The sequence below is a fragment of the Notamacropus eugenii genome, chromosome 1 (genome assembly GCF_028372415.1).
Source record: "Notamacropus eugenii isolate mMacEug1 chromosome 1, mMacEug1.pri_v2, whole genome shotgun sequence".
NCBI lineage: Eukaryota > Metazoa > Chordata > Mammalia > Diprotodontia > Macropodidae > Notamacropus > Notamacropus eugenii.
The window spans coordinates 94561194-94586332 of NC_092872.1; the positions used below are offsets into that span (position 1 = coordinate 94561194).

Genomic DNA, 25139 nt, shown 5'->3' on the forward strand with positions numbered 1-25139 from the left:
ACTATTCAATTCAATTCAACTAGCATTTATTAAGCATGATGTCAAGAATGATGATCAAATACTACGCTAGGTAATGGGAATATAAAGTGTAAATAAAAAAATTCCTTCCCTCAGGGAGCTCATGTTTCACTGTTTCCCCTCAGGCTGCTGAGCCTGTGGTGGGCACAGTCACTGATCAAGCCAGGGATCTGAGCTGCCAGGCTAGCTGAGTGAGGAAAACATCAAGTGCTATTAGAAGACCTAGCAAGAGTCAGCAGCTGGATCTGCAGGCAGGATTGGTGTCGATGTTGAGTCTACCAGGTCCTTGTGGCTTTGTCTCACCCCACCTAGGCTGCTGGATCAACTTAGAAAAGGAAGATACAGAGGAACGCAGTGCTTTTTAAGACGGAGAAGCAAAGGAAAGGGTTAGGAGGTCAAGCAGGCCCTGACCAATAGGGAAGCCACACACAAAGCTGCTGCCTTAGGCATATTTGGGATGAGAAATTTTTTTCACCTTGGCCAAGAATTATTCTTAGTTGGGTGGAGGGACTGGAGACCACAAGATTGGCACAAGGGAGAGGGAACAGCCTACATCTGAAGATCATCTGGTAGTTTCCAATCTAATCCAAGCTAATTTGATTAGCATTTATTAAATGTCTATTACAGAGTGTGAAACCTGTGGCCTTGGGGCTGCATGTGGCCCTCTAGGTCCTCAAGTGCAATCCTTGAAGTTTGGATTCAGGACCTAGAGGGCCACATGTGGCCCCTGCATTAGGTATAGGACATTGTACCAAATGCTGGGGATAGAAAGGCAAAATAAAAACTTATCCTTTCCTTCAAGAAGCTTATATTCTATTATGGAAATGCAATTTGTAAAAAATAGGTGGGTATATACTTGATAATTTGAGGAAGGGGAGATGCCACCAACAACTAAGGGAGATAAGACAATGCTTCCCATAAAGAAGTGGCACATAAGCTGAGCTTTAAAAGTAGCTATGCATTCTAAGAGGCAGAGGTGAGCGGGGAGGGGCATTTCAGGCACAGGGGGCAAACTATGTAAAGGCAAAAAAAAATGGAGATGGAAAAGTAAGTTCAGGAAAGAGCAAATGGGCCAGTCTTGCAGAAATATAAGATGCTTGAAGGGAAGTTATGTGAAATGTATGGGAAGAAAGGATGGAATCAGAGAGTAAAAGGCTTCAAATGCCAAGCTAAATTGTTTGCATTTTATCAATAAGCCACTGAAGATCACAGGGGAATAGCACTGTCAGACTTTATTTAGGAAGATTATTTTGGTTGGAGAGGGGAGACTCTGGAAGTCAGGAATCCCATTTGGAGGCTGTTTATAATAGTTAAGGCAAGAGGTGATGGTCTAAATCAGGGCTGTGAGTACAAAGAAGGGGTCCAGTGTGAAAGAAGTTGTGGAGGTAGAATTGACAAGATTTGGCAACTGATTGAATATAGCAGGTGATGGAGAAGAATGACTTGAACACTGCAAACCTGGATGACTGACAGTGGTTTGCCATTTCTTTCTTCAGCTCATTTTACAGATGAGGAAACTGAGGCAAACAGGGTTAAGTGCTTTGCCCAGTGTCAAACACCTGGTAAGTGTCTGAGACCATATTTGAACTCAGGAAGATGAGTCTTCCTGACTCCAGACTCAGCACTCTATCCAGTGTGCCATCTAACTGTCTCTACTTTCCCCAATAGAAATGGTCAAAAGATATTGCCAGGGAGTTCTTCTCTTTAACAGAGAAATGAAAGCTATCAATAATGATACGGGTAAATGTTCAATGTCACTAAAAATAAGGAAAATATAAATCAAAACAACCCTGAGATTCCACCTTACAATCAACAGATTGGTATAAATGAGAAAAGAAAAGGGAAATGGCAGTCGTTGGAGGGGCTGTGGAGGAATAGGCATATAAATGCACTGGTGGTAGATTTATGAATTGGTCCAACCACTCTGGAAATCAATTTGAAACAATGTCCAGAAAAATTAACTAAACTCTACATTACCTTTGACCCAGTTATGAGGAATGTAGCACCTCCACTGAGGTCAAGGACAAAAGGAAAGGACTCAGTACAAGAATATTTATAGCAGTACTTTTTTTTATTGTGGCAAGGAACTGAAAACAAAATGTGTCCATACACTGGAAAGTGGCTGGGCATATTGTGGCATATGAATACAATGGAATTTTTTTACACCCTAAGAAGTGAAGATTATGAAAAATTCAAAGAAACAGGGAAAGATTTGTATGAATTAATGCAGAGTGAAATGAGTTAGCAGAACTGAAACAATTTATGTAATGAGCCCAACAACATGAGGACAAAACAAAATTTGACCAAAGTAGTATGACTTCAAAAGATGATCCACCCCGTGATAGAAAGGGGATGGACTAAAGGTGCAGAGCCAGATGTGCATTCTCAGATATAGTCAATATCTTGATGTGTTTTGCTCGCACTGGGAGTCAGTCTTTTAAGTACGGACTCTATCACTAACTAGGCTGTGTGGCCTTGGGGAAATCACAACCGCCACTTCATATCTAAAATTGGGTAATGATACTTATACTATTTATCTCGTGGGGTTGTGAGGAAATCACTTTGTAAACCTTGAAGCGAATTTAATAGAGGTAGTTATTAATGCTACGGATTCTATGTGGAGAAAGGGAACGTGATGACCTAACACATGCTTATTAGTGTTGCCAAGAACTAGGAGCGAAATAATGCTCTCCCCTACTGGTTCCTATACTTCAGTATAAACATGTTATACCATTTGCAAACTAGCTGATGTATTCATTTATTGAGGTAACAAATCTTATGTTTCACTGTGTAATGAATCTTAATGAGAATCAAGATGAGTTTACCAGTGGAAAATTTGATTGATTTAAATCGATGCTGCTACTTGGTCATACGGTCTTGTTTGCAGGCTAGTAAAGGTGCCAGGTCACAAAACAAATATTTGGTGGAGAAAGTGGATGGCACCCAGACAAACAGGGACAAACTGAAGTATGTTACTCTTTGATTCCAATAAGTACACATCATTCATTTTGCTCATAAGCCGTCAGACAGGTACCATTTTAAAATGGTTAATGCTTTCTTTCAGGGAATTGGCAACCCCTGACCCAGCTGTTGTCTGCAAAAGACACAGCTACAAAGGTTGCATATTTATGCATATGGATCCTAGAGTGGCTCTGTGCTAAGAGGCACTCTGCTCCAAGCATACCCCTGGCTTTAGGAAGACTGTACTCCTTAGTTTTGATTTGTCTATGCTTCCTTTAAAAGTCAAGATTCAGTCATTCTCTGTTACCCCATCTCCATGTAGATGGCTCTGCAGAATACTGAGCTCCTTGATCTTAATAACTTGAATTCTGACACCACTACCCCTCCCCCTCGAGATCTTGCTGTGTTTTCATATCAAGTCAGAAAAATGCTTTTCAGACTCTGAATGGCTCTAAGGCAAAACTAGCTAAAAATGTACAAGAACTGGAGGGTACCCAACATTAAGTTCAAATCACATCATGGATCTTCAAACAGCTCAGAGTTTAAAGGAAGTTCAGGTATATATATAGGAATTGTTTTCCCCCCCTCTTCAGCCTTGCAGTTATTCCTTACAGTAAATCAATAAATCCAAATGAGGTCCATGCCAGTGAACTCTAGTCTCACATTTCTGATTCAGGATTATCTTGACTTCACCAGGATGTTAGAATATAGATACCTTATCAGACCAGGACATTAACCTTCCCCTGTTGAGTTGCTATCAGTAAAAAGATATTGAATTTAAGACTCTATATTGTGTCTCAAGGAAAGTAAGATACAACTTCCATTCGGCAACTAAAATGATGATGATGATGGATGATAATAAAATCATTTAACTTCGAAAAGCCTCCATTTTCTCATATGTAAAATGGAGAAACCTAACCTGTAGAACCTATGTTAAAGGGTGGTTGTGTGTCTCAAATGAAATCAAGGAGGCAAAGCATCTTGTAAACCTTAAAACACAAGTTGATTTTTATTTTTAAAGAAAGTAGCCCAGTTCCAGGTATGTATGCATTCCCCTTTTGGATCTAAGCTAGAGAAGGAAAAGAAGGCATCCTTAATCAATAACTCATATTTCTTGGATGTTTTATAGTCAGGATTGCTTTGTAGTCCAAAAGGCCTTATGTACATTATTCTTTTTTTAATGTTTATTTGTTTATTTTTAGCTCTCAACATGCATTTCCACAAAATTTTGAGTTCCAAATTTTTCCCCATCTCTCCCCTCCCACCACTCCTTAATACCTTGCATTCTGATTACCCCTTCCCTCAATATGCCCTCCCTTCTATCACACCCCTCCCTTCCCTTATCCCCATCTTCTCTCTTTTCTTGTAGGGCAAGATAGATTTCTATACCCCATTACCTGTATTTCTTATTTCTCAGTTGTATGCAAAAACAATTCTCAACATTCGTTCCTAAAACTTTGAATTAAAACTTCTCTCCCTTTCTCTCTCCCCACCCATCGCCACTGAGAAGGCAAGCAATTCAATATAGGCTATATATGTATAGCTTTGCAATAGACTTCCATAATGTCATGCTGTGTAAGACTAACTATATCTTCCTTCATCCTACCCTATCCCCCATTTATTCTATTCTGTCTCCTGACCTTGTCCTTCCCCATAGGTGTTTACCTCTATTACCTCCCTTCTCCTATTTGCCCTCCCTTCTATCATCCCCCTCACCTCACTTGTCCCCTTCTCCCCAATTTCCTGTAGTGTAAGATAGATTTTCATACCAAATTGAGTGAGCATGTTATTCCCTCAAGTCAAATGTGAAGAGAGTAAGTTTCACTTTTTCCCTGGCACCTCCTCCCTTTTCTCCTCCATTTTTGAAAAAGCTTTTTCTTGCCTCTTTTATGAGAAATAATTTGCCCCATTCTATTTCTCCCTTTCTCCTCCCAAATATTCCTCTCTTACCTCTTAATTTTATTTTTTTAGATATCATCCCTTCTTCTTCAAGTCATCCTGTGCTGTGGGGGGGGGGGGAGGGAGGAAGGGGGGTGTATAATCCCTCTAACTATCCAAATACTGAGAAAAGTTTCAAGGGTTACAAATATTATCTTTCCATGTAGGAATGTAAAAAGTTCAACTTTAGAAAGTTCCTTTTGATTTCTTTTTCCTGTTTACCTTTTCATGTTCCTCTTGCTTCCTGTGTTTGAAAGTCAAATTTTCTATTCAGTACTGATATTTTCATCAAGAATGCTTGAAAGTCCTCTATTTTATGGAATGACCATTTTTTCCCCCTGAAGTATTATACTCAGTTTTGCTGAGTAGGTAATTCTTGGTTTTAAATCAGTTCCTTTTACTTCTGGAAAATCCTATTCCAAGTCCTTCAGTCCTTTAATGTAGAAGCTGCTAGATCTTGTGTTATCCTGATTGTACTTCCACAATACTTGAATTGCTTCTTTATAGTTGCTTGCAATATTTTCTCCTTGACCTGGGAACTCTGGAATTTGGCTACAATATTCCAAGAGTTTCTCTTTTTGGATCTCTTTCAGAAGGTGAGCTGTGGATTCTTTCAATATTTATTTTACCCTCTGGTTCTAGAATATCAGGGCAGTTTTCTTTGATAATTTCATGAAAGATGATGTCTAGGCTCTTTTTTTGATCATGGCTTTCAGGTAGTCCATACTTTTTAAATTGTCTTTCCTAGATCTATTTTCCTGGTCACTTGTTTTTCCAATGAGATATTTCACATTATCTTCTATTTTTTCATTCTTTTGGTTTTGTTTTGTAATTTCTTGGTTTCTCATAAAGTCATTAGCTTCCATCTACTCCATCCTAATTTTTAAAGAACTATTTTCTTCAGTGAGCTCTTGAACCCCTTTTTTCCATTTGGCTAATCCTGCTTTTTAAAGCATTCTTCTCCTCATTGGCTTTTTGGACCTCTTTTGCCAATTGAGTTGACCTATTTTTAAAAGTGTTATTTTCTTCAGTATTTTTGGGGTCTCTTTTAGCAAGCTGTTGACTTGCTTTTCATGATTTTCTTGCTTTTCTCTCATTTCTTTTCCCAATTTTTCCTTCACTTCTCTTGCTTGATTTTCAAAATCCTTTTTGAGCTCTTCCATGACCTGAGACCATTGCATATTTTTTTTTGGATGTTTGGGATGCAGAAACCTTGGCTCCCTCTGATGGTATGCATTATTCTCCCTCATCCAAAAGGATGGAAGAAAATACTTGTTCACTAAGAAAGTAACCTTCTATAGTCTTATTTTTTTTCCCTCTTTTTTGAGCATTTTCCCAGCCAATTACTTGACTTTTGAGTCCTTTGTGAAGAGGAGGGTATACTCTGGGGACTGTAAGTTCTCAGTTTCTCCAAGGTGGCACAGTCAAGGGAGAGGAGTTTACTCCTCTCCTGGCCTGCACACTGTTCTGGGAGTAACCAAAAACTTTTCTGCCCAGAATCTGCAAGTAGAATTCCCTCTTCACAACCACCTCCAGCTCCACCAAGCCAGTGCTTCTCCTCATCCCAGGGCTGGGCTCAGGGGTGAGATTCAGATCAGCAACTCAATTCTCCTGGGGGCTTTAGGTGGAGGGCTCCAAAAATGGAAGCTGCTGCTACAGAGGCTGCTGCAGGTGGTCCTGACCACAATCCCTTCTACTGGATGAAGGAGTTTTCTCACTGACTTTTGAAGCTGTCTTTGGTGTTTGTGGGTTGAGCAATCTGGGAACTACTGCTGCTGGTGGCTCCCTGAAGCCTGTTCTGGGTCCTGTCCCTGCTGAGCCACACGGCCCACGCTGGGCTGTGCTCCCCTCCATGCCTGGTGCGATAGACCTTTCCTGTTGGCCTTCCAGGCTGTCTTGGACTGGAAATCTCTTTCAAACTATCGCTTTGTGGCTTCTGCTGCTCTAGAATTTGTTTAGAGTCATTTTACAGGTAATTTATGGGCTATATGGGGGAGCTTCTACAGGTCCATCCTTCTACTCCGCCATCTTCCATTATTCTTATTTGACTCACTTAATAACCCTTTGAGGTAGGTATTAGAAGTGTTCCTATTTTATAGATTAAGAAACTAGGCTTAGAGAGAAGCAGTGACTTGCGCAAAGTCTTCTCACCGACCCCCGTCACCTGTGGGTGGAGGGAACTGCGTGGCCGCTGGAGATCCCATCCCTGAAGTCCACTCGGATCTGTTCCTCTCGGTGCCAGGGCCAGGGCAGGGCTGGGCTGGGCTCTGCGTCTGCAGCGCGACGGACCTTTTGCAAGAGGTTTGCAGGTCCCTCTGGAACAGAAATCTTATCTGCTCTGCTGTTATGTGGCTTTTCCTGCTCCTGAATTTATTGGCGGCTCTTTTCTATAGATATTTCATGGGCTGTGGGTTCGGAGCTAGCGTATTCGTGTGTTTCTACTCCGCCATCGACTTGCGCAAAGTCACAGTTACTAAGTGAGTTCCACGATTGGAACTCTGATCATCCAATTCCAAATCCAGTGCATAAGTTTCATTAGCACAGGGAATTCCTGGTCAGAAATATTGTCTATTAATACAGATCTGGGGTAATAGGAAATTAAGGGACTTACCAAGGGTTACTGAGTCAGCACAAGTTAGTGGTTTAGTGTAGCTTTTATTATGCCTCTCCAATACCAGATCATCCTTACATCATTTGTGACTGAACTACTAAAAGAAAAATGGTCCTAGATAACTAAATGAGGTCTGAGTTGGTCCACAATGACATTTGTCTTTAGGTCACGTTTCATACAAAAGTATCAAAATAATGTTGAGATTTTAATTTTAATCAGTTGAAGAAAGGACCCTAGAATCTTAGAGGGAGGATAAGATCCTTTTTTTCTTAAATAAAAGCCTAAATATCTTCCATCCTTTCAATTTGTTTTAAATGAATAATGGACAACATCTGAGTCACTAACTTTTCATGGTATGTGAAGGTCTAGGAATTGGGCTTCAAAAATGAGGCTGGAGATATTTCATTGCCAAAGCAGATAAATCAAATCAAATCAGTATCTTTAAAACGCTTTCTATGCGTTTGGTACTATACTAGGTACAGGACATGATACAGATGACACAGAGTTTATCTTCAAAGAGCTTGCAGCTTTAGTTAAGGAGGTAGGACACATGAAGACAGAAAACATTAGAATATTAGAAAAAAGATAATTTACAATTAGATATTCAATTGTTTAGTGCAACCAACAAATGCTCTAAAAATTTGGTGGAAAGTGAGTTCAATGAGAACTGGACTTGATATGGAAAGTTTCATATATATGAGCAGAAAGAGCTGAAAAGGCATTCCAGGAATCCACTTCAGTGAAGGCACACTGGTATGAAAAGAGATGACTGAAGAAAGAAATAATTAAGTTTGTGGGACAGTGGGGTCAACCTAGTTAGGTTAGAGGGAAACAGGAAATGACTGGATACAGGTAAATGGAGCCAGATTATGGAGGGTCTTGAAAATCAAGCTGAATGTATATTAGATGCAGTAAATAGGGAATCAGGAGACTGTGAGTTTGAATAAATTTAATAATATTATTAATTTTTTAAATTTAAATTTAATTTTTAATTTAATCTAATTATTTAATTAATTTAATATTATTAGCAAAGCCAATTCTCTTGCCCATTACTAGAGGTCACCAAGGTTGATTTCAAAGGCTTCTTGATGGTATCAATAAGTATTTCAAAGCCAACCACTCTTTCAGTTATTCTCCCCTGCCCCAAACAATATAACACAGAGGGCAATGCTTTCAAAGGTTAAATTCAAAAAAACAAATTGAATTCTTAATATTCTCTGAAAGTGGGTTTCAGGCATCACCATAGAAAACATAGACAAAAGGAAACTGGCATGTTCTTTGGTGTATTTTGCAATGTGTCTTCTAAACAAATAGCTTGGATTTAATGTCTTCACTATCCCCATTTATAGCAATGTTTTAATTAAGCTTCTTCCCCACCCCCTGGAAACCCACTCTTTGAGTACCAAGATTTCATTCTGCTTTTAACTGACTTTTTCTAGGAAGGTATTTTCAGACACATTACATAGAAGTGCATTCCCAATAGTGATGTCAAGAGCTTCTGGCAAAAACAATTGGAAAGCCTTGTTTTTTAATTTTTGAAAATACACATTTGACTGACTGTTGCTTTATTTTCTATGGCTCCATAATATGGGGCAGTTTCATATCATGGATAGAAGACCTGGGCTTGAATACTGCCTTTGTCATGAGTCGTGTGAACCTGGACCTCAGTTACCTCATCTGTAAAACAAAGCGGCTGGTTTGGATGACTTCTAAGGTCTCTTCGAGCTATAAATCTGTTATCCTATGAACATTCATCCATTTGAATTAATTTCTACAAACTTCTCTCATACAATCAATCTCTGATAATGTAGAACCAACCTCAACATATAATGATACATTATAAAACTATGCTATCTCAATCATTCACTATATGGAATTATGATTAGGAGACATGAGTTGACATCAAGAAATCTGCATAATGACATACCTTGTGCTATAACTGGGTTCAACTGCAGTTCACATCAAATAAATTTAATGATGACATTATCCTCAATAAAATCATGTTTAATATAACATATGGGAAATTAAGCAACAGACCTGTGGATGTTAACAACGCCCATTTTAAAAGTGGGCAGTTTTATATAAGAGAGTTATGATAGAATCAAGAATTATTGATAGGCTGTAAACACAGTATCTTTTAATTTATAAAATGCCACTATTTTTATTTTATTATCATAAAGAGGCATATTTTCAATTGGATTATAACAAAATTACCACAGCTTATTTCAAAAGAAATATTTAATACAAGTTTTTTTTTAGAAAATTAAATACATTTGTTTAAAAATTCTATTATGTAAACCATAACAGAAGAGGGGTTAAGATAATACTACACATTCCGGTACATAAATGCATAATCTGTATGCCTTATATACATACACACTACTTTAGAATGAAAATGATCCTTCTTACCATTGACATTCAGCCAACAAGATCATAACCAACAGATAACCCTAGCTTGGCCAACTGCCTGCAGGTTTGGGCCCAGACCAATGACAGTCCTCTCCTATTGCACTCAATGATCAACATTCCTTGGGATTTATCCTTTTCAAGTACCCTCTTCCATGTTCCTGCCTGAGGAGTTAGGCAATATTTACTATTCAAGGGATAATTCCAGTGATGGCTAATCTATTGATGCATAGGTGAATAAATTCTTTCCAAGAAGAATTCTAGCTAATGAGAACACTCACTAGGCATTTTTGTTTTGCAGAAATGTATGTTAGAGCTTTCACTTTTCTTTAGCTGTCAGCAACTCTGATCGCCTCTCTAGAAGTTGTCATTTCTGACTCTATGTCACCCTAATTTTCCTGAGTGCTCCATGTTCATGAATTCCGCTCCCCTCCCCAACTGAATTTTTCTAAGGTGAATCTAGAGCAATGGTGCTTTCCATTCTGTTAGGAGATAGGAGGCAGGACTAATGAAAATCAAAGAAAACATGTCCCAAGGTGACTGGACATGACCAAGATAGTGGTTTTCCAAATGTGATAAAATAATATTAAAATTCTGGTGCTTCTCCTGGAGTATTTGAATTAGGTGAAAGGTCTAAGCACAGGCCCTTGGAACAACTATTCATCTAACCTTTCTAGACAATAGCTCTGTTCACACAAGGTACTAGACCACTTATTTGTTAATTGTATTGGATTGTGGCATTTTTAAAAAAATATTTTAAAAGTGATTAGATTGCTTGGGAAATTGTTTCTTTTGCTTATTGATGGATGAAACCCAAGAACTTCCATTTTTGGCATTGTTCCAAAATAAGCCCATAAGTCAGAATTCAGAGATATCAGAGACTGACACTTGTCCATAATAAAGCACTTATTGTGGGTTAAATGGGCACGGTCACCAAGGACATTACAATCACATGTATTTAAATAAGATTGGGAAGAATATAATTTAGTAGGCCACTCCCCCTTCCCCTTCCAAAAAAAAAAAAAAAAAAAGAACATCGGCTCTACACTTTACACATTCATTCCTATTGATGCATTAACTGATGTTTTGTTTTAGAAATATAATCAAGATCATATGCTATGGAAACATAAAATGAACTTTTTGGCACAAAAATGTTAGATAAAATATACAGTGCTACAATTGTGCAAAAATAGAACAGAGAAAAATTTGGAAAAAGCAAACATTTAATGTTAAGTTTAATGAAACAATACATAATATTTTGAAAAGTGTTAATATTACAATAGATTTTGTTGAGTATGACAATGCACATTTTCCTGGAAGCTTCTCTAGTTCTGAAGGTACAAGACCATGAAGATGCTAAAAGATCTGAACATGGAGAAGAGAACACCGGGAAAGAGTGGATGCAACAACTCAAAATGAAACATGAGGCAGCCCCCTGGCTCTGGGGGCTACGCAACTTTCAACGCTCTGTGGGTGGGACTCAATGAGTGAAGCTTTGACAGGAGACCGTCAAACTCTTTTCCATCACTGAGACCCAATTTCACAGGTTGTCCATAGATTTCTGACAAGATATGCCAATTACCAATATGCATGACATTGATAGTTTGTCTCATGACAGGTGAGGAAAAAGTGGACACAGAGGCAGAAAATCCCCTTCTCTGTAAAGTGGAAAAATCATTGCTACTGAATAAAAGCCCTACTATTTGCCCAAGAGCGAGTGATGCGGTGGGGTTTCAACTATGGATTGAAATTCATTCCCATGGGAGCATCCTCCATGCCTCTACTGTTGGCTACAAGTCTGCAGTAACTTTTTAAAAGATCACATCAAGGGGAATGTATTCATAGGCTAAAGATAATGACTGAAAAGCTGAGCAAATTCACCAGAACTTGCTGGTCAGTAAAAAATCAAGAAAAGGAATATGGGAGACTGTTACTATACTGTGAGTAAGAATACGGCTGATTTATATGAAGAATTTCTTTATCCTTAAAATAACCCCTGAAATGTGTGCCATCTATATAGTTGGGGTGGAGGGGCTGAAAGGAGGAGAATGAAATAACTCATATTGGCTGAGTCCCAACACAAAGTTTGAGAGTGTGGAAAGAGACATGGGACTAGCCTGGGACTAGGAAGCTGGGGCCAGCCCAACTCAACTTTCATCTGCTACCTTGAAGACTATGCCAGAATTCAGTGGTAGCAAGGCTAAAGACTGCCCCCCCCCACCCCTGTGACACTTTAAAGGTAACACAACTGAATTCTCAATAGACCAATTCTACCTAAGCAGGAAGAGAATCTAATTAATCTGAAACAACCCCAGGTTTCCAGTTTGCTTCGAACATGACCCAAGAAGGCCTTTTTGTTTCATTCAGTTTGTTAGTGAATATTTATCAGTGTCCACAGTACCCACTCTTGCCCCAAGGCTTGGGAATTGTGGCCCCTTGTGAATCATAACAACAGCCTGACAAATTTCACTTGCATAAACCAGTTGGGATTAATTTACAACACACACACACACACACACACACACACACACACACACACACACACACATACACACACAAAACACTAAAATATTCCCAGGAAAATTTGCTCTCATGCTGCAATTGTCCATGGATAAGAACTCATTTTAATAAAGTTGCAGTCTATGGAATTATGCCAAGCTTCCTATAACTGTGCCTTGCCTCTAAATACTTGCCAATATTAATTCCCTCTCCATGATTTATGCCTTGCATTAGATTGTAGAAGACGGTCTCATTTGTTTACAACATGTTCTGGCAATCCTTTTGGTAAATAAAAACCTAAATTTGACCGGCCTAGTTATTATCAGCCCATCTAACAACATGAAACTTAACAGCCTTGTCAAGTCAAGTCTTCTTTACCAGCTTGTTATCTTATTCTGGACTAAGTTGGTGCTATTGTGTGTGTGTGTGTGTGAGTGTGTGTGTGTGTGTGTGTGTGTGTGTGTGTGTGTGTGTGTGTTTCCCTAAATAGCAGACTTGCTATATGCTGATGCAGAGAATATGTGCCTGGCAATGATAACCTCAACGCTCTCTCCATAGATGATATCCCTAGAAACTGTGGCCAAGAACGCCTACTGGTATTGGTGATAATTGTACTGGTAATTTCAGCTACATAAGTTCAGTTATACTGTGTTGTAGCTTGTTCAATTAAGTGAAAAGCCAATAAGATTGACAATAATTGACCCTAATCACACCCTGGATTGCTTTTTACTAAATCAGACAACCCATAAATCACATTTTCCTTATTGAGGATGAATAAAATATGCTATTCAGTACAGTACTGACATTCTTTCCATAAAGTCTTGCATTCCTTTGAATTGAACCTTGAAGGGTCCATAGCAGGGGTGGGGAACCACATGTGACCTTCTCAGTCCTTGGATGAAGCCTTTTGACTGAATTCAAGTTTCACAGAACACATTCTTTTATTAAGGGGATTTGTTCTGTGAAGTTTGGATTCAGTTAAAGACTTGAAGACACGTGGCTTCAAGGGTGGTCCATAGTCTCTCTATTGAACCCAAGGAAGCCCAAGCCCTTAACTATCTCTTTTCATTATATCTCTAACTTAAATTGCAGAGACAATATCCTTTTCAACAGGGAATTTGTTCTTAAAAAGCAAACTTGTTGCTTTGTTAAGGCTGCCCATAACAACCCTTAAACAATTACTAATTTTTCATCCCTACTGCCTTTGAAAAGGCCTTTGAGGGGCCTGAGAGAAATGAAGGGGGGGATGCTTCTTGTTTTTAAAAAACAAAAAAGCAACTTTTTGCTTTTATTTTATTTTTCAATTAACAAGCATTTATTTTCTCTCTTTCCTGAATCTTATATATGGTATCAGAACTTCACATAAAAGTCTTTTTCTTTCTTATTCTTTTTCCTTCCTTCCTTCCTTTCTTCCTTCCTTCCTTCCTTCCTTCCTTCCTTCCTTCCTTCCTTCCTTCCTTCCTTCCTTCCTTCCTTCCTTCCTTCCCAGCCATTCACAACACAGACCACAGCATCAGAGAAAGATGACATGGGGAAGACTGGATTGGGTCAAAAATCGGGGTTTTGTTTTGGGGAGGGAAGGGCACAGCATCTCATGACCTTACCTTTGAAAGTGTCATGGCATTCTTATGACTTGTGACCAGTGATTGCTGTGACGTGGGTTTCACCTCTGCTGCTTGAGAAACCTACCGATCCTGCTCCTATCTGCCCCATTTTCTTACACTTCCCCCGACCTCATTTGAAGCAATGGGTGAGAGAATTCTGAAGTGTTCAGTGGATTGATAATTGCAGTGCATTATACATGATTCCAAAGTTAAGGCTGTCTGGAGTTGCTGCAATTTTTGTGTCACATGTGCCTTTGAGCTAAAATTAGCAGAGGACAATCTGCACACTAAAGATGATTCCAGGATTTCTACATGATCTTGAAACAGGGAGTTGGATGCTAATAGGCTAATAGGCAAGTGCAGTTTGGAACCCCAATATTGTCTTTGGGGTCATCAAGTGAACGATTTTTTAAAAAAATCTAAATATGGGAAGAACAGAAAAAAATTATTCAGTGAATAGTGAAGCTAAAAATGAACAGTAGTTTTTACAAATATGGGCAACATGCGTAGTTCTTTCCCCATTTAGCATTTGACTCTCTTGGCACCTTGTGCTCTGATGATGGGCAGATTTTCATAGTGGGGGAGAACTTTGGTGTCATGTTTGGGGAAGATGAACATAGAGTCACACTGTAAGCAAATTTTAGGTCAATCATTCCACTAAAAACAATATGAAAAAAAGAGGCTTGTCCGTCTACACTTGGGTTTCTATGTGTATTTTAGCCTCTAGAGGTAATATGAGATATGGAAGCTAGAGAGAGATATTCACTCCTTGTGTCTGGCACCTGGACTTTTCAAAGTGGTGTTTCTGAACACATTCAGCAATTTTTTAAGAGAAAAGCTTCAAAATAACCAATATATAATAAGCCAAAAACAAGGCATAAAGGTACAGGGTCACTTTGGCTTTTAAACCTTCTCTGTTTATTTAACTTATTATAGATATATTCAAGGCTAGATGTTCAAAGCAACCTTCTGTAGAATACTAGGGACAAATACTCCATGACTGGCTATTCAGAGACTCCTGGTGTTCTTGATAAGTGGCCCCTGGGGCTCTCCTGCTATGATGTGCTATGGATATTGCCAGGGAAGATAAGTTGGTGGGGAATTGAGACAATATTTTGTTCCAAGGATAGGCTTGGGTTCTTTCTCTCCTCCCCCTCCCCCATTCCCTTCCATTATTGTCTGTCTTTTCTTCACAGGTTCTAGTTTTTTGATTTATTATTTAAATCTAAGCTTTAATTTCTTCTCTATACTTTAATTCATCCCTATATGAATCATTCGAATGGAGGGTTCCTAAAATTGTTACTTAGTCTTAGTCTCTGCCTCCATCCAGGGCAATGATAAAAGTATCCCAAATGACTATTTTTTAAAGTTACGGAAGACAGAGGCCCAATATGTCTCCTGGGAAATACCTAGTAGTGACATAAAGAAAGAGCCTCCTGGAACAGGTGGAGGTTTCTCCTAAATCTTGCCTCCTGGCACATACTAGAGGCTTAATAAAAGTTTATTAACTGACTGACTACAGTTCAAATTGGCTACAGACTGAAGGCAGACTACTCTTTTAATAATTATCATCCCCATATTTTTACATGATTACTATCTTTCTGCTGATGTTTTCTGTCTCAGAACCCCAAATTCATTCACCTTTCTTCATACAATCTGTTTTCCAGCCCATCTCTCAAGCTTCCTGCTTCAAACTGCTCTCAGTGGCTAGGGAAGGCAGTGGGAGGATTATTTCATGATTTTGTTAGGATGTACTAACTTTCCTTGTGTATTTTGGCATCATCTTAACTCACATCATTACGAGGCTGTCTCACTTCAGTACAGAGCACCATGACATTAACGTTATATTTAGTTGATGGAGTTCTATTTCTTTGTTTTTGGTCCTTTTTCCTAACTGTTGAGTTCACATGAAATTCTCATCTTTCTTCCCAAATTCCAGGCAGGTGATATCACTATGGAGTCAATGAGCCCCCTCTCCAATCTGACATCTAAACTGAATGTTCCAATGATGGGGAAATGGGAAGGCTCTGCAAATGAAAATAAGGCAGCACAAAATCTACCATAAGCATCTATGTTTAGAAAAATAGGAAAAAAAACCATGATTCTTTTTTGGGGGGGGGAGGGGGAAGAAGGATGAATAATGGGAGACAAAAATATTCAGATCAGAACTCATCCGAACAGCCAGTGACATGAGCAGCACAGCAAGCGAGCCCAGGAAACTCAACCCCTAAGAGATTTTTTCAGCCTCTTAGTTACCCTAAGGCACAAGACATTCTTCTTCTACAAAGGTAATGATCAGTAGGTCTGTTTGCCATTTCTAACCCATTTTATATGTTGAATGACAAAAGAATGCCCAAACAGCCTCCACTTGTAATACAGGGGACTTCTGTAACAGTCAAGTTGACAACCTGCCACGGGATCTAACAAAACGCTCAGAATTCCATTCAAGACTGGATTACCTTAGTACTAACTTCCTTATTAAACTTCAGTCTTATTTAGGAAAAGATCTGTATTTAGTGCTGTGCCCCACCCTGTGGCAAAAACAAAGGAGTTGCTCTAAAAATAAAAAGCCAATACAATCTCAGTCTTCCCAGGCTCTTTCTCAAAGGAGTCATGGGTAACACACCATGAGGAAAGAGATGCCTAGAAACAGCTGTTCAGGTCACTTGTCCTATTCTGCTTGCTGTATTTTTTAACATACGTAGAGAGCCCCCAGAGGAGAGTTAGGAGTTGATGGGTAGTAGCAGAGAGTTACATAGAAAAAAACAAAAAACACAGTCATTCTATCTCCCCCCAAAGGAAAAAGTCAGAGGTTTTCAATCACAGCTTTCCGAAGAAGCAAAAAGTCTCAGTTGTGCACCTCCAAATCCAAGGCATCTTGTCTCCTGACCTGGTGACCCTTGCACTTCCCACCAGCTGCATTAGGTGTCTCCTGCAAGAGGTCAAGGGCAGCTGGGAAAATTGGAACGCCAAAAGGCAGCGGCCAAGGGGAAATCAGTTACCATGCCACTGCATCTCCAGGTGAGGACCATGAGCAAGTGCTGTCTTCTAGGCGACCTGTTTAATCAGAGTGAGAAACCACGGTGTGGATGGTGTCCTTTTTCCAGGGTTAACGTAGCATGACTGGTTTTTCCTCTGAGGCGCAGGAGCCAGCTGCCTCAGACGGGTCAGAAGCACTGGGCCAGTCTGAAGAGTACACAGCACCAGCATCTGGGAGCCTACAAAAGGATCAGAGGTCACCACTCTGGGGTTCCACATTTCGTGGCTCTCTTGGATGGTTCCGGGATAACTTGGGGAAGCGGGAAGCCACTCTGGTCCGGCTGTTTTTGCTTACTGGTTCTCCAGGAGGTGTAATGTCACTACAAGACAGAAAGAGAAAGGGTGTGTATTTACAGAGAATTCGTCCTTCATTCCAGTTCTTCATCGATTCTGATTGCCTGGTATGGAAGTGTGTTACAGCCTAAAACCAGATATCAAGACAATGATAATAACTCACATCTGAATAGTTCTTTAAAGGTTTTCAAAAATAATTTCCTTGTAAAAATCCTATGAACTGTGTGATGTAAGTGTGATTCCCATTTTATAGACGAAAAGACATCTTTAGGTAGGTGAGGTGCCTTCCCCATGGCTGCACGGCTAGAAAAGTGTGCTAGAATTCCAATTCAAGTCACTTCTGACTCTAAGTCTAATCTAAACACTAACCACCTACCTAAAGCCACTAATGGACTGATAAGCCCAAGAGCTCTGAAAATAGCAGAATCTTCCAGATCACTTCCAGATCACTGGCCTCGATTCTAGCCTAGTCCCTGAAGCATTTTTGTTTTTGTAATCCTAACACCAAGCATATGCTTGGCACATAAAAGGCTCAAAAAATGCTTATTACTTGATTGATGTAGGTTAGTATTTAAAATCATACCCTTTAATCTTTGCTCTCCAAGGTGTGCATCTCTGACCTAAGTGTCAGTACCCTTTCCTAAAGAACACTGCTGCAAACCTAGAATCAATGCCATCCCATGCCAATATCCAAGGGTAGGGAGTGTTTGGAAGCAGGGTTATTAGAGAAAGGTTTAGAAATTGCAGAAGACAGAATAACACTGGGAATAAAAGGGCAATTTACAATGACAGGGGCAGCTAGGTGGAATAGTGAATAGAGAGTTTGACTTGGAATCAGGAAGACCTGAGTTCAAATACGACCTCAGATACTAACTAGCTATGTGAACCTGGAAAAGTCACTTAACCCTGTTTGCCTCAGTTTCCTCATCTATAAAATGAGCTGGAGAAGGACACTGCAAACCAGTCCAATATCTTTGCCAAGAAGATCACAAAAGAGTTGGACACAACTGAAACGCCTGTACAACAACAAAACATGTACCCTGGAGGATGATGGAAGTGGGGGGGGCGGGGAGAAGAAGAGGGAGAAGGGCACTGTGTCCCATATTTTCCTCAGAAAGGAACCACACTGGGCTATCCAGCTTTCCAGGACTCAGTTTCCCTTCAAATCACATAAAGGGTTTGGACTCAGAGGCCTCTGAAGGACTTGTCACTTTTTGTCCTTGGACACTTGTGGGTGCACATACAATGTTCATTGGACACTCTAGGCCTCAGTTTCAGGCAGAGTCCATGGAGAGGCCTTTAGTGAAAATGTTTTTCATTTTCAAAGCCCAAGCTTCACTTAATGGCTGGCTTAGTGATTATCAATAGTAACAGTTTCTCTTTCCCTCCCCACTTCGTTTAGCTTTTTTTTTTTATTTGCTCATTAAAAGGCCCATTCCCTGACTATTTCTTAAAGAGGCCTAGTCACTCAATGGGTGTTACCTCCCTCTAAGTGAGTACCTGAAAAGGCCAAGGTCCCCCACTGCATCCTGGGCCATCTCCAGGCATCCTGATGAACATCTGGTCACTGGATCCAGATGGGCCTGGAGGAAAAGTGAGGCTGGTGACCTGCACAGCCCTCCCTCACTCAAAACAAAGTCCAGTGCAAGTCATGTCATCATTTCTCTGATGTCATGGTCTTTGAAAACAAGAGCAAACACCAGAACAACTACTAATCTTCCTATAAACTTCCTAAAGGGCTATTCCTATTCCCTGACCCTGAGAGAAATTATATCTCTATTGGTAAATGAAATCTGAGGAATTTAAATTCAATAAGTATCTCCTCCCCCAAATCTTGCTGATCATGTAGGTATGTTCTATGTTCAGGATTGCTTTTACTCTGGATATAAGGAAAAGGTGACGGGGGAGTGTCTCCTTAGGTCCCTATCCTTATAAACCCAACCGTCACTGAAATTAAGAGGTTGGAAAAGATGAGCTTTTAGGTTGAGGTTAGTAGGTGCTAACATTTTATTATTCTAGTGAGAACAGTTTGCCTTGTAGGCTCTGAAGACATCACACTGGGGGATACTTCAGTGGCCAGGCTTTTGGTCTCCACTAAGGGCTGTGAGACAGTAAAAATCCAGAGTTAATAAAACCTGGACACTTGCTTCTTCTCCTGAGAGACTGCTTTCAAAAGGAACTCAATCTGGTGGGGTTTTTTTTTGGGGGGGGGGTTGGTCTGGGGTCACCATTAGCTTGAAAACAGTGAAATAATCACAGCTCATTCTACCTCTAAAACCAAAAGTAGAAAGAAAGCAAGGTGAAATCATCGTTCTGAAGTCAGCAGTTACACATTTAAAAAGTTGGCAGTAAAGAAAATGCTTTTCTGGAGGCATTGTGGAGTGAGGAAGTTGTGTGGTCCTTTGTGCAGAGCAGTTAGTGCAGAGCAGGGCCTCATTTAAAATGACAGCTTTAAATAAGGGATACTGATTTTTAACTAAGGTTCACTCAAGGCCCCAATACAGCACTAACTCTTCCTTATTTAAGGAGAGCATGTATATCCTCTGTATGAAATTCTCATCCCTCACAACACTTGTTAGCCACAGCTGTACTGCTATTATGCATCAGTGAGACTTTAAAATGACGGTGTCATTCCGTAGCTCACTTTGCCGATACAAATCAGGCCACTGAAGAAGAGCTCCTTATCATGGTGGTATGCCTGGGCTCTCAGAGCTGATTTTGGAGGCTTCTTAGCTCAGTATTTTTTTAAAAACAACTTTGCAGCCCCAAGTACCTTTGGAGGAGATCGACTGATTAACAAGGTCAAATGGTGTAAAGTCTCGAACGTTGGTTTCATTTAAATTTTAGCTCTGCATTTTGTGGTCCTGATAGCATGACTCTCTGCTTCATGAAAACGGATCAGAGTAGCACAATCTCCACAAGAAGTGTTTCCTGTTTCTACAAATCCACCTCCAATAGGCCTCAGTCCTTGACTGGAGGCAATACTGTTCCCCACTCGGTGGTGAGGGGATATGGGAGGGAAGGGGAAAACAGACATTAAGTATGCTTGTTATGTAAAGATCCCAGAGAATAAATGTCCATCCTTTTCCAGCAACATCCCAGTAGAAGCAGCAATGCAACTAAAAACCAGTCTTTCCAGCTCAGGCTTGATCTTGCAATTGTGCAGTTAGGTGATACCCAGAGTGGTGTGGTTTGAGGCCCACCTGGGAGGCTCCACTTGAAAATATCCCTCCATTTAGGGCAGAAGCTTCCAAATCATGTTATCGAATTCTACATTTTATAAACAAGAACACTAAGGTTTAGAGATACAGTATGACTTCTTTAAGGTCACGCAAGTTAACCAAACAGATAAGACCAGAACCCAAGTTTTACAGTCCTTATCCAAGACTCCTTTCCTATTTTCTCTCCTCTATGTGAAGCACTGATTTTCCTGAATCTGCAAATAACTGAGATGTATAATACTTTAGTCATAAATTCTAGAGTATGGATGAGTTTACCTGATCATTTTTCCCCTAACAGAAGATACCAGAATAACATAAAAACAACAAGTGCTTTATAAGAGGGAGTGACGAGAGGGTGGGAAATAGCAAAACAGGGGTTGGGGGTGGAGGATGGTTGAATATAAACTTTGCCAAAGAATATTGCCATTTGGCTGATTTCACCCAGCCAAAAAAAGGGTTGCATCCCTAAGATGAAATTCCAGGTAATTCGTTCTTTGTACTTGTATTGCCAGCACCTAGCACAGTGCTTGGTACGTAGTAGATAATTAATAAACAAGTTCCTACAAAAAAAAAAAAAAAAAAAAAACAGATTCCAGAGGATCCAGCCAGATAGTAAAATCCAACTGTATTTAACAAGTAAGGATAACTCTTGGCTTGTTGGTTTTGGCTTCTGAGCCAAAAATTGGTTGCAAAAAAAATCTTATTTCTAATATAACTTCTTGGATAAATGTCAAAAGTTTGCCACCTGCTGCACTTTCTCCTAGACCCTTGAATCTGTTGAAGCTGCAGTATTAAACTATGATGTCTGACACACAGTAGTAGGCCTTTAAAAATGTTTATTGATTGGTTAGATACGCTCAGGGGTGTCTCTTACTTCTTTGGTGTGCATCATGTGCTTGGCCTCCCATTCTCTTTGGAATTTCTTACAGAAGCTTGTCTGGAAGGTAGTTTCTGGAAGTGTCCCTGGTATCCACCCTCCCCAGGAGATTATTCAAATGTTACTTTTCTATTTCCTTCTCTCCTCTCTTGCCACAGGTGGAATGAATCAAGCTGTGGCATCAGTTCTTTCTTCCTATCAGGTCGGTGCTCAGTCGGTAAGCATTCTTGCATTACTTGGCCCTGCATCCATTTTAGAAACCTATTCAGTTTCATTGATCTTTTTTCCTCCTCACAACTGCCAGGGTCCCACAGTGTCAATGTCTGTTTGAGTGGCAACTGCAGAAAGCCCTTGATGGTAATTGCTCTTTTTAATAAGCTTTGGGTCCTTACCCCATCATTGGTGTGTGTGTGAAATTGATCCATATGATCTGAAATGCCTGACAACGAGACGACTACTCAAGAAAAGAAGTTTGCTTTCCATTTCACTTATGGACTGGGATTTGAGAGGCAGCCAATGCTCCATTCAACAGAAGACAGTTTTCTTAACTTATAGGGCTACTGTTTGTCATATGGACTCACTATTTTCCTTCATTGGAATATAATCTTTGTTCTATAGAGAAGCCTTACACAAAACCCTACAACTTCCACCACTGCATCAGGAGCCCTACTTCCAATTCTACATGTTTGTAAAACTTCTCACAGGTCAAATATTCTGGCAAGTGCAAGTCAAAAAGAAATCCTGAATTGAGTCTTCTTAGGGGGAAAAAGCTGACCTTATATCGTGGCTTAGCAGTAAATGGGACTGCAGATGGGGTGTTCAATTTATCAATCAATCAACAAAAATGTATTAATTACTTGGACCAGGTGCACATATGTGTGACAAACACAAAATGTAATCTATCTTTATTCTCAAGGAACTTATATTGTATTAGAAATACACACCATGTACCCACAAAAGTAGAATAAATACAGAATAAATACAAAGAAGTTAGGGGAGGGCACAGCAGCTGGGGAGGGGAATCAGGAAAGGTTTGATGTTCAATAGACACATAGTAAGTGTTTACTACATGCCAGGTGTGGGAATATGTAGTCAGAAATGAAATGATTCTTGCCTGACAAGAACTAATAATCTAGTGGGGGAATCGGCGCATGTCCAACCAGAGCTGGAGACTCGGGAAAGGAATCCTCCAAAGGTGGCACTTGAGCACAGAGACCACAAGGCAGGGGAGGAAGGTATGTGTCTCTGATCTGGGTGAGAGTCGATGCAAAGGCATGGAGATGGACATGGGATGGCACGTGGGAGGGACAGCAAGTGTATGAAGAGGAGTGATGTGTAATCTACTGGAAGGGCTTTCAATATCAGTCAGAGGAATTTGTATTTCATTCTAGCCAGAGCCACAGAGTACTACGAGCTAGAGTACGATGCCTAAGGTCAGACTGGTGCTTTAGGGCATTGGTGTCCCATCAAAGTAGAAACAGATCCCTGCCAATGGCAAACTGATCTAAAACTCCAAAAAGGAGCACTGTCTAGGTTGTCTTTTTTATTTATTTTGTTTTTTATTCATTTCAATCTTATTCCAGCTACACTCAGGAGTTCTGCCTGCTGCTGCTGCTAGTTTGGTACCTTTGCTTTAGGGATATCCAATTGACAGCTCTGGGGAGGAAGAACCAGAGAGGAAAGACATTGAGGCAGAGACCAATCGGGAGGCTGCTGCAACAATCCAGGGAAGAGGTGAGGAAGGGGTGAACTTGGGTGATGGCTGCTTAAGAGGAGAGAGACAAGCACTGGGATTCCATTGCTCCTTGGGCACAAGGGCACATCCTCTTTGATGTATTCTATTTTACGAAAAATTAGAGCCCAGATGTGCAACCTATGGGTGCTACGATGGCTACAGCTTTGTGACCCATAACGATAATTCAGGAGAGCTGAAATATTCAGAGGCTCCCTGCAGAGGAGGGCTTATTTTTGTGTGTTTGGGATTCAGCTCCTTTTCCTCACAGACAGAATTCTCCATTTTGACAGGAGATTGAAACTAATGGCGCAAAATGAGCTTGGGGATTACCTGGAGATTTAACTTTCCTCTACCCCAGGTCTACAAGATATTGCTTATGTGAACTTGGGAAAGTCATCATTCTCTTTCTGACCCTCAGTTTCCTTGTATACAAAAAGATGGGAATAGACAAAGATTTCTAACCTTCCTTCAAGCTCTAAATCCTGATATCCTATCTTATTTTTCCTGGAACCGAATAGCAGAGAGAGTGGGGCTGGCCACAAAAGTGAACAAACAAAAACCAAAACAAAAAATAACTGAGTTGGGTGTTCTGCTCAGAGGCTTGGATGCTGCCTTCCTGTGACCCGAGCAAGGCCCACTTCCCCAAGATAACCAGTAATCTCTTTAACAGTTTCTACGATGGTTTTTAAAAGAAGGTTTTATTCCACAAAGGGCTGTTGTCTTGGAAATATTTATCTTTAGTGCTATTCTGGAGTTCCTTGGGTTATTTCATAAATACACGCAGAGGGAACGCAGCGATATTCTGCAGCCATCCATCAACGGCTAATGGCCAGTGGGGAAGAAAACAACATGGAAACAGGAAAGAAACACCGGAGTGCCTTAATGGCCCTCTTTCTTAGAACAATCTGCCTCGATGAGTGTTGAGGTTCAGAAGTTTAACACATCCTTGTCATCTATAACTTGCCAAGACTTTATACTGACTGACTGTGAAGCTCTGTGACAAGTACAGTTTCCATTGGCCTTGTAAATTGTTTATTAAAGGTATTTTAAACGATAACCGTGCTTCAAAATCCTGCTAATAAGCGGGGCTCAGGGTTGACAACAAACAGGGCTCACATTAGACTCAGGACAGGAGTCATTACTCTTGTTTCTTCCGTGTTGCTGCTAAAAAAAGGCACAGCTCCAATAAACTTTCTGCAATTTGGCAATCTATTTACTGGCATTCCACCAATAAAAAAGATAATTGATATTCATAAAGATGATGACCATGAACCATGGCAAGGATCTTTAGGTGGCTTCTGAATCACCAAAGGGAAATTAAATGATGTTTAGTCTATTTTAGTTTTAAGTGTTTTTAATTTTACTCAAATTCTTTGCAAATTAGTAATCTAGGTAGAATATCTTTAGTAATTCTGTCAGCAAGAAGATTTGAATAAAATCTGAACTCCTTAGCATGTCATTTAAGGTCCTCCACAATCTGCCTTAACCTAATATAAAGTCTTTTTTTCTGTCTCTCATTAATCTTAGTGTCTAAAATAGGAGGTCTTACCTAGGGTCCACAGATTCCCAAGGGACCCTGGATGGATTTTAGGATCTCCATGAAACTGGATGGTTACAAAAAATCTTTATCGCTATCCTGCAACTGAAGTTTACTATTTCCTTCATTTATGAAGTTTTTTAAAAAAGCTATTCTGAAAAGTTCAGAGGCTTCACTGGACTGCCAAAGGAGTCTATGTCACACACAAAAAGGTTAAAATCTCTTGTTCAAGGGAAATCATTTACTATTATATGCACAAGTGCTGAGTACCTTAAAGTGAACAGGCTATTCTCTCAGCAATGCAATGATCCAAGACACCTCCAAAAGACTCATGAAGGAAAATGCTATCCACATTCAGAGACAGAAGTATGGAATCTGAAGGCAGATAGAAGCATACAA

The 25139-nt window shown here is 40.0% G+C and overlaps 1 protein-coding gene across 2 annotated transcripts in view; it reads right to left on the reverse strand.

The window, feature by feature from the left end:
- Positions 1-9663: 9663 nt before the first annotated feature.
- The window catches only part of SNX29 (sorting nexin 29), a 688321-nt gene continuing 672845 nt past the window's right edge, over positions 9664-25139 (reverse strand). For both annotated transcript variants that reach the window (XM_072609956.1, XM_072609991.1), the window contains exon 21: positions 9664-17396. In XM_072609956.1, the coding sequence (XP_072466057.1) occupies positions 17267-17396 (130 nt within the window). In that variant the 3' untranslated portion in view covers positions 9664-17266. The remainder of the gene's footprint in view (positions 17397-25139) is intronic.